Here is a 10065-nt window from a genome sequence, read left to right as displayed (position 1 = left end):
TCTGCATTTTGGGGAAGTTCTGAGATAATGTCAATGCTCTTGTTTGGAACAAAGTTTTAGATTACCACTTGGTTTCTTCTTTTTGTGGTATGGACAGGCATGCCTTTTGTCCCAAACTTTGGGAACAACAATACTTGATAGGTATTTGGTTGGTTAAGCACAGTACTGAATAAAACTTGAGAATTTCATGGTCTGAATTGTGTTTTCTAGGATGAATTTCAAAGATATATGTGTAAGAAGGTACTCTGCCTCTACTTAGCCACACTGAAGTTTCCCATAAGCAAGAACCCAGAAGAACCCCTGGTGACTGACGGTCACTCTGTCATAAACCAAGCTGTAATGAAGCCAGAATTAAAAGTAAGTGATTTTAAGAGTGCAATGTTGGGGCAATCAGGTGGTGTAGTGGTTACATTGTTGGACTCCAGCATGGCTGACCATGGTTCGAGTCCCAGACCCGGTGGCTTAAAACACACTGGGCACATGTGCATATGTGCCCAAGATCCTGGCAGGAGGGGAATGGAGGAAAATACATTGCAGTGTGGTCATGTCTCCTGAGGGGTGAGTTCTCACTTTCCATCTCACTGTCTTTGTCTCTCTCTCTCTCTCTCGCTCTCTGAGTGAACATGCCCTAAGGCAAAAGCCTCTTTTTTTTTTTTTTTAAAGTAATGTTATGGCATGTTTGTAGAGAAAAAAAAGAAATTAGAAGTTTACTGAATGAAAGTTTGGAATATCATACTGTCAGGCTGGGATGGTAGCTTGCATTAAAGAAAGTGAGGCCCAGTTTGGGACCTAAGCTGAACAACTCTTCCCTTCCTTGAATGGCTTTACCTCGTGAATGACACCTGTTCTATCTCGCTTGTAATTGCAGTTGCGATGCATCCACGTGCAGAAAATTAGGTATGTTTGGAACACCGTGGAGAAGCAGTTTCAGAAAGTTGGGTAAGGCTGGCTTTTTCTCACCACTACATTAGATGGAGGGGAGGAACACTGATGCGTGGGGCCGGGAACTGAATGCACTGTGGTTCTTGTCCTGGCCACGTCCTAGATTGCTAGAAGACAGCAACTCCTGCTACGACATACATCATACGTTCGGACTGGGTCTGACCAGCGAAGAACAAGAGGTCAGGTAGGACTGATAGCACAATTGTGAGTAATTTGGGTGAGCAAAATATGAAGTATCAATGGATTAACATCTGTGCACAGTTGGCGTCATGCTTCATCGACTTGCATCACAGAGCTATTCTCAATTGTTCCCCTCATAGGCAAACTTATTAAAAAGAAAAGATTAAGAGAGCAGTGCAGCCTGATAACATCTGATCTTTTCTTTTGGGCTTTTGAAAAGTCTTCCTTGTGTTGTCATTTTTATTCTTTCATCGAAAAATAACGAGTCATGCCACAAACGTCGACTTCTTAATCCTCTAAATCCTCCAAGAGTCAGAAAGACAATAGTATGGGTAAACAGCCCTAGAGCTGAGGATTTTGTTTGTTAGTGTGTTTTTCACCTGTCTGCAGCACCTACGACAGTGCCCGATTCATGTACTCAGTAGATATTTGGAGAATAAACGAATGTATTTATTTATTTTTTAAGTAAATTTCTTTAATATGTCAGATATATTGCAAGCAACTAGGAATGTAAATATAAAGACTTAGTCATTGTCCCAGAGACATTCACCGCCTGGTGGGACAGGGACAAAAACAGTAATACAATCACGAGACTGACATCTACAGATTGGCATAGATTAGGAAATGCGAATGCCATTTATTAACTCAAAGAGTGTAGATCGCCTGCTTTATCAACTACTATTTGAATTGGTGAATTCTGTTGAGTCTGAAAGGAAACCATGGCAAGTATTCCCCAGAGTCTTAAAAATTACCTTTATTTCTCAACTATTGTTAGTGGACATTACCTGCCTAACCTTTTCGCAGTCAGCTGGACAAACTAATTCTCAAACTAAGGAGTAAGCTGGTACTTAAAGTGTAGGTTTTCAGCTCCATTCCCACGATTTTGAAAATTCTGTAGAAGCAAGGGGTACTTGTAAGACAAAGGACTCTGCCTTTTCAACAAGCCATCTCCCTCGTTCTCATGGACGGCAAGCCTAAAAATTACTGCTCTGTTGTCTTTAAGTCTCCCTTCTACTAGAACTCTATGAAAAATGAACCAGGCATCTAGACAAGGACAATATTGCAAAATGCCTTAGAAATTGTGTCATTCTATGAAATGTCTGATGAGATGTTTAATACATTGAAATGCGAAAAGTTTTCAAAGTCATTAAAACTGTATTGGTTTAACAGCACCAAGCACAAGACGTTTAAAGGATTGATCGAGGGCATTTAGGAAATTTAGCTGATTGATGTAGATATGTTTTGCCTAGGAAACCGTTTCCACGGCAGAGATTTCCCATCAGTGTAGCTACCTCACGTTTGTCCTAACCTATCAAGTGCCAGGCTTTAATCAACATCATACATAATTAAATTTAAATCTGGTCCATACAATAAAGAACTTGACAATCTAATAAGTAAGACAAAGAGCATACTTTCCCAAATATGAAGAATAGAGGAGATAACCTATTTATATATCTAAGCATACTTTATTTTATAAGCTTGTCTATCGGGAGGATAAAATGAGAATAAATACAGTGGGGAGCATTTTCCCTTTCATTTTTAAAAGTAAGACCAAACCTTCTCTAAAAAATTAAATTTATTGGTTGGGTGATACCCCACCGATTTCCTAAATGAACTTGAGCTTGCTTACCTTATTTTGCAAAGACCCAATCTGAGAAATAGGAGTGGGATCCGGAAGAACTTCTATAAGAAAAGCTGCAGAGCCTAAATGCAAACTTCTCTGTGTGCTTCCTAGCAGTCACTTTTCCAATAGCTGAAGCATGTCAAGATATCCAGAGAGAGAGTTTTACCCCAGAGAGAAATTGTCAGGAAGCGTCAGGAAGAAAGCAAGCGAATTGTTCCAGGAGGTTCTGTGTTTCTACCTTCACTCATCATGGTTTAAACTCAACTTACCATTTTAGGATCTGACCTAGACAGGTCCATAGAAACATGAGGTCATTCTTTTATCTCACAAAAACAGGGCTGGTTGTAGGGAAGAAACAAATGACCCGATCCCTCTTCTAGCCAAGTAGTCTTCTTCTCAGGGCAGTGTTCAAGTTGAGCATCTCTTCACATTCTTCATGCCCATTACTGCTCCTCCCTCTTTGCTCAGGCTCCTGAGAGAGAGAAATGTTCTAGAAGCAGAGATGGCAGACCCCTGCCTCAGGTCAGCACTAGACCAATCATGTTTCTGGTGACCAACTCTCTGAAAGGAAACAAGCTTTTTTTATTATTATTATTTTGGAGAGATTTTTGCTATAGGGTGCATGCGCTCGCCAGAAAGACAGAGAGAGACAGAGAGACAGAAAGTGAGAAATCACCCCCCAGAAGCATGGCCATGCTGCAATCCCTTCTCCTCCATTCTCCTCTTGGAATCTTGGACACTCACGCACATACACCTGGTGTGAGTTTAAGCCACCGGGTCTGGGACTCGAACTGTGGTTGACTACATGGGAGTCCAACGACATAGCCATTACACAAACTGCTGGTCCCAGGAACTGAGCTTTGATGCATAGAGCTTACTAGTTTGTATGGTGGGAATGCTCCAACCATGGCCAGTTTAAGCCCCCAGTGTAACATCACTGAGTGAGAAGTTGGGAAGAGACACTCACCACCAGCTTGGTGATTCTGTAGGTCAAACTTAATTTCTAACCTTTGCTGCACCTTTGAGAAAGAAGGCATGCCTGTCCATACCACAAAAAGAGGGATCCAAGTGGCAGGCAGCAAAAGAGGCTAGGTTAGCCATCAGTGGGCAGCTCCCAGCTGGCAGAAGCTCTTCCATGAGAAGACAGAATATTACAAAGAAGAGGAAGAATAAATGAGAAGGAGGCAGGAAGGAGAGAGAGACGTTGGGACTGCTGAGACCTGACATTCTTTTTGTGTTTAGAGGTTTTTTGTCTTAGGGCTCATGTGCTCACTGGGGAGAGAGACAGGGACAGAGAAATAGAGAGTAAGAGGGAAAGTGAGAAATCACCCCCAACGGGGGATGGACATGCCACAGTCCCTTCTCCTCCATTCTCCTCTTGGAATCCTGGGCACGCATGTACATGCACCCAGTGTGAGTTTGAAGCTACCAGGTCCGAAACTCGAACCATAGTCGGCCATATGGGAGTCCAGCAGCATAACCGTTACTCCATCTGCTGGCTCCAAGACCTGACACTCTTATTCCTCAGGCCTTGGGGGAGCAAAAGCGAGAAAAAGAAAATATGCTTATATACTTAGACCCCTTTGATATGTCCACCCATAGAAAACAGCTCAGTCACAAATGGTACTTAAAAATATGACACACGCAAGTCCAGCTGTAGCATGGTGGATAAAGGTTTAGATCCCACATGGTCAACTAGGCATCTGAGTCCCAGACGTGGAGGCTTGAAGAACATACAGGTGTGCATGCGTGCATGCCCCAAATTCCCGAAGGCGATATGGAGGAGGAGGGATTGCAGTATGGCTGTTCACCGTGGGGGTGCTTTCTCACTTTCTCTCTTTCTCCATCTCTCTCAAGTGAGTACATGGGCCTTCTGGCAAACTAAATAATGAAGAAAAAAAAAAAAGCAATACATATGGCTTTTCTTTGAAATTTAATGCATAAGGCATTTAATAAAATTTTAAAAACTACTATCAACATTCTCTTTTTGCTAAATTGGAATGATCAGACCCCGATTCTATGGGTCTAGAAGGCATCCGTCCACGTACGTCTTCTGGCGAGAGAGAGGGCCTCGAATTTCTTTGTACCCCCACCTCCACTCCCAGTGCCCTCCTGCTCATTTCCCTTCCAGATCCCCGAGCCTGAGAGGAGTGCTCAGGTACTCTCTCCTAAAAGCTGGCCAGAAGCACCTCGCTTAGCTCACACAAAGAGAGTGAAATCCTGTTAGAGTCCGACTCTTCCTGAGGCTATCTGGAAATACGCAATTTAGAAAATGAAAGAAATGGACAGGTAACAGAAAAGGACGATGTGGAAAACTAAAGTGACTTTCATGCCATTTTTGAAACAAAGCGTCCCTATATAAATGTTTCACTGAAGTATGCAAGCAGGTTCAAGCTCTGCTAAAACAGAGAGGTTTCCCCTCAGAAAGAAATGCCTCCAGTCATACCAATCTCATTATTAGTATATTCTTTTTCAGTGGGAGAGCTCTAATACCAACCCACCTCATATGCTGTGCAACCACATCCAAATCCCAGAAGTTGGGTGTCTCATTTCACGCTTTCTTGATTATCTTGGGTCTGGCTTCCTTTACAAAGCAGGAGGGCCAGGGGGGGTGGGATATTGGCTAGCAGAATCACCCAGAAACTTTCTCAAACTCCCTAAAAACATCCAAATCTGGGAGTGTGTTATGCAGAATCTCCTGGCCTGGCACTGACCAGTTGGAAAACTATAGGGTGCTGCCCTGTCAGAGACCCTTTGGAAGCTTATCAGAATGGAAGCAGTCAGCAAAAGGCAGAGGGGTTGTGTGTAGTTTGCAAAAAGCTCGTCAGTCTCGTTAACATGCTCCTCTTCCTCCGTATGGACTCCCACTCTGATCCTCACCTCCTGGGGACTACAGTGCCCACCACACAACATATTCCCAACAATTATTTGGTGAATAAATTGATGAATGAATAAATGAACAAGTAAGCAGACTGAAAAGGCACATGGACCACTCCCAAAATAAAAGTACTTCTAATTATTCACATTTCCTTCAAATATAGCCAGAAGATTTACTAATATCTCAGATTTGGAGGAAAACCCAGTGATCCCTCAAATCCAGCTCATAGTCAGTGCAAAAATTCCTTCTACAAGTTTCCTATTGAGAAATCGTTCAACTTCTTCCAAAGAGGGACTGTCTCCCTCCGAAGCAAGGATTCCCCTAATGAATTTTGTATATCAGGCAAGACTACTTAATTTTATTTGGCTTATGTTCTGTGAGGCCACGTGGAGCAGTTCTAGGGCCTCCTTTTCCTGCCAGCTGGTCAGATTTGTAGTTAGGGAACGTCATCTCCTTTATTCCTTGGACCTTGGCTCCTGTGACCCAGCTTCAGGCCTCATATTCTTTCTGGTTGCTCGGCCATCAGTCAGTGCCACTGAAAATTCTGCTTGACTTGCACTGAGATTGACATGGGCGAACCATCCCCAAACATGTTTTTGGAAGAAACAGCAGTAGAAAAGACAAAACAGCAATGACTTAAATATGACTCAAGTGAGCCCTAAGACGTTAATCCTCAGGCAAATATTGATCCACTGGATCCTAATAGTCATGGGATCTGAGCTCTTTTCACTAATGGTAATTTGAAAAACCATCTTATCAGACAGGGAGAGCTGAAGAGCCTCAGACCCGAGGCTTGATTTCTAACTGGATTTCCACACCCTGTGTACTGTCTTTGTTGTGTAAACTGGATTTTCAGCTCTGTGGGGAACCGAGTCTTCTACAGACGGGTCACAGAGATTTTCATTAATTAATCAATATTGAGGGAGCACCCATTGTGTCAGACACTGTGCTCTTAGATGCTAGAAAGACAGAGTTGAAGAAAGCTCCATTTTGCCTTTAGAGAGGATCTGGTTCCTTTCAGGAGAACGATATGTAAATACACGTCGTAATCTTAGGAAGCAAGTACTATTAGTAAGAAAGGAAATTGCTGTTTGAAGAGAAAAAAATATTAATCGTGCTGGAAGGAATACAATGTCGAAGATAGCCGCCATTCTTTGAGAACTTGCCATGTCCTGGACACGTGTGCTAAATGATGTATTCATTCCATTTACTACTGATAGCAATTGTATCAGGCATGTCTTATTTTTCAGATGAGGAAATTGAGGCTCACTCCTCATTCAGCCATCCATTCATTCATTCAACAACAAAACATTTTAAGTATATGTATTAAGCCCTGATTTAGGCATCCAGGATATATCTATGTCCTCCAGAAGCTTGTATTATAGTGGAAAATATACTCTATTGTTTGCACGCTAATGAAAACGTAAACTATACTGTGTAATCTGAGGTAATTTTATACATATAAATATACATAAATTATATATATAATTTTGCGTGTGTTTGTGTGTGTGTGACACACACACACACACATATATATATATAATAAAGAAAAATAAGGTGGGCTAAGGAGGGTAAAACGAATCTGAGTTGAGAGTTGGGGTAGCTTTTTTGAATAGAGTTGTAAGGCCCCAATATGAAGGTTCTATTTTAGCAGAGACCTGAATAAAACAAAGGAGCCAGCCATGCAAAACTGTGGGAGAAGCTGGTTCCGGGTAGAGAGAACAACAAGTGCAAAGGCTTAGCTAGTTCATGGACTGGCCCCATAGCCTAGTTTTAAAGGAAGCTGGATCTTTCATAGATGACCATAGTCCAAATCTTATCCTGGCAGCTTGAAAAATACATAGGGCACAGGCGTGTGCATGCCCCAAATCATGACAGGTTGGAGAAATGGAGAAAGGATCGTGGTGTGACCACAGCCCACTGGAGTTGGGGCATGCTTTATTCCCCTCTTGCTGGGTCTCTCTCTGGTGAGTACCTGGCAATAAAAACAAACAAACAAAACACTTAGCTGGATTCCAGCCCAGGTCTGTTCAATCTCCTATTTCTCAGCCATGAAATTTGATTGCCAGATTTAACTCTCAAAGGCTGAGTCGGTTTACACAGTGAAGAATGTGGGAAGGGCATTCCAAGTAGAGAGAAGGATAGGGAAGACCCAGTTTGGGGTATGGAAAAGTTTGACAACCAACAACAGATTATCGTCACTATTTCTGGAAGAGACTATGGAGCATCAAAGTGGTTTGAGTTGGGAGGTCTCTCTTCAGTGTGAGGTTTAGGGACTTACAAAATCCAATGGCAGCACAGCCATTTCTTCTCTGCCTCCTGATATCCTTGAACCCCAGGGTTTTGCAGCATGGAGTCAAAGGACATTAGATTGTCTCCTTCTGTCATTTGGAAGCATGGCCGAGAAGTCAGGTGGCCTTGGGCTCAGCTCTCTGTGTGGCTCAGTGAGACCAAAGCTCTTGTGTGTGACTCTCCCTCCGGGTACTTCTGAAGCAGAGTTGTGAAGTGGAATCACTGAGACTGAGGTATGAAGCCTGCTTCTGCCTCCCAGCTCTGAGACCCTGGGACCGTTACCTAGTTTACCTGAACTTCTAAGCTTTCTTCACAGTAGACAATAATATAAAAGCTCATAGGGATAATGTAATGATTTAAAAAGTTAATGCATCTGAAAGGTTAAGTGATATCTCTGCTTACCGATTACATTGTCATGATTGGAATTAGACGTATACACCTTTTTCTGAACACCCACACTGAGTAGATTTTCCTATTGGCAAAAAGGGGATACTAGCTCTTTTCTTTGTACTTTCATGAGGTTTAAATGAATCTTTAGTAAGAAATTGTAAATTGTAAAATACTACAGAAACGAGAGGACTTCTTATGGGAAGTTTCATGTGTATTACATCTTAGAGGTAATGTATACGTTTATAGGGTGTTACCCAGGATGACTATATATCACCTTCCAGTTCATTTGCTTATCCATTAATGTCATGCATTTATTCATTGGGTTGTTGGAAAAGTCATGACATATTTTTTTCTGTGTTTCTATGCAAAAATGTGTCATGACATTTCTGACAACCCAGTAGGTCACACACTAAGGCTGTTTTAGGTGCTGGAGATGTCAAATAAAGACAGACATAATCTATACCGTCAGGGACAATCTAGATGCCGGGCAAGTCCAGGAATATCTTTATATCTGTCTTTGTAGCTGTTCTTAGACAATAGTCAAATTATTTTAAAAATAACTCCAAATGCCTAACCTCATTTTAACTCTTTAGAGTTGTATTTTGCTAACGATATTTGTAAACCAGAAAAACAACTTTGTCGATAATGCACTTTCACTTTAAAAACATGTTAATAGTTTAGTACGTGCATATTATTTTTATTCAAAGCCACAAAAATCTCTAGAGTAAACAAGCGACTTTTGTTTAGTTGGGTTTGTAGTTACTTATCACTGAGCTTATAGGTCTGATACTAATAAGATGGTCAATCTCTTCCAGAAGATTAGTGTGTGGGCCCAATGCCATTGAGGTTGAAATCCAACCCATATGGAAGCTGCTTGTTAAACAGGTAACTATTTTATTTTCTTTAAAAAAAAAATTCTGTACCTTCTTACTTCCTACTACTCAGGGGAACCTTAAGCAACACACAAATACTTTGACATGAATGAAATCTGTTTCATGCAACTTTTTGTTACTTTCTTCTTGATCTTAGTTATACTTTTCCTGTCTATTAAAGTTTTCTTTTTTTTTTTTAGGGTTTTTGTCATGGGGCATGTGCATTCACCAGAGAGACCCAGGAGACAGAGGGAAAGTGAGAAATCACCCCCTAATGAGGGATGGCACGTTGCAATCTCTTCTCCTCTTGGGATTTTGGACACACATCCACACAAGCCATTGGGTCTGGGACTCAAACCATAGTCAGCCATGTGAGAGTCCAGCACCTTAACCACCATGTCACCTGCTGGCCCTGAGGTTTTCTTTTTTAACTTCAATAAATATATAGATTTACTTCAGGATTTCTAACTACTCCTCTCAGTAACTTCTTATAAATTCAAATCTACTTGAAAATCTTCTTCCAGTGTGGGAGGTAAAATTTGTATTTTATAATCTCCTGTTCATTTGTTTGTTTTGCTTTTAAGTTTTTGATGGTGATTGTGATGGTGGTGCTGGTATGGTCAGTTCAGGTTACTATAACAAAATATAGACTGAGAGGCTTGAGCAATGTTCATTTATTTCTCAGATTTTTGCAGTCTGGGTAGCTTAAGATCATATTTGATTTCTGGCCCTCTTCCTGGATGGATACTCCACCTTCTCACTGTCCTCACAAAGTGGAAAGAGAGGAGCTCTTGTCTCCTCCTCATAGAATAACATCCCTCATGATCACAACTAAAACTGAAACCTCCCCAAGCCCCACCTTCAAATGCCATCACATTAGGGTGTGA

General features: G+C 41.5%; 1 protein-coding gene across 1 annotated transcript in view; it reads left to right on the top strand.

Moving 5' to 3' along the window:
- Positions 1 to 217: 217 nt before the first annotated feature.
- The window catches only part of ATP13A5 (ATPase 13A5), a 109735-nt gene continuing 99887 nt past the window's right edge, over positions 218 to 10065 (top strand). Inside the window, exons 1-4 of the mRNA XM_027766128.1 lie at positions 218 to 357; positions 869 to 939; positions 1046 to 1126; positions 9122 to 9191. Coding sequence (XP_027621929.1) covers positions 229 to 357; positions 869 to 939; positions 1046 to 1126; positions 9122 to 9191 — 351 coding nt within the window. The 5' untranslated portion in view covers positions 218 to 228. The remainder of the gene's footprint in view (positions 358 to 868; positions 940 to 1045; positions 1127 to 9121; positions 9192 to 10065) is intronic.

The sequence above is a fragment of the Tupaia chinensis genome, unplaced genomic scaffold (assembly GCF_000334495.1).
Source record: "Tupaia chinensis unplaced genomic scaffold, TupChi_1.0 Scaffold141231_1, whole genome shotgun sequence".
NCBI lineage: Eukaryota > Metazoa > Chordata > Mammalia > Scandentia > Tupaiidae > Tupaia > Tupaia belangeri.
The sequence above is the reverse complement of the archived record's forward strand: the minus strand, read 5'-3'. Positions and strand labels throughout refer to the sequence as shown.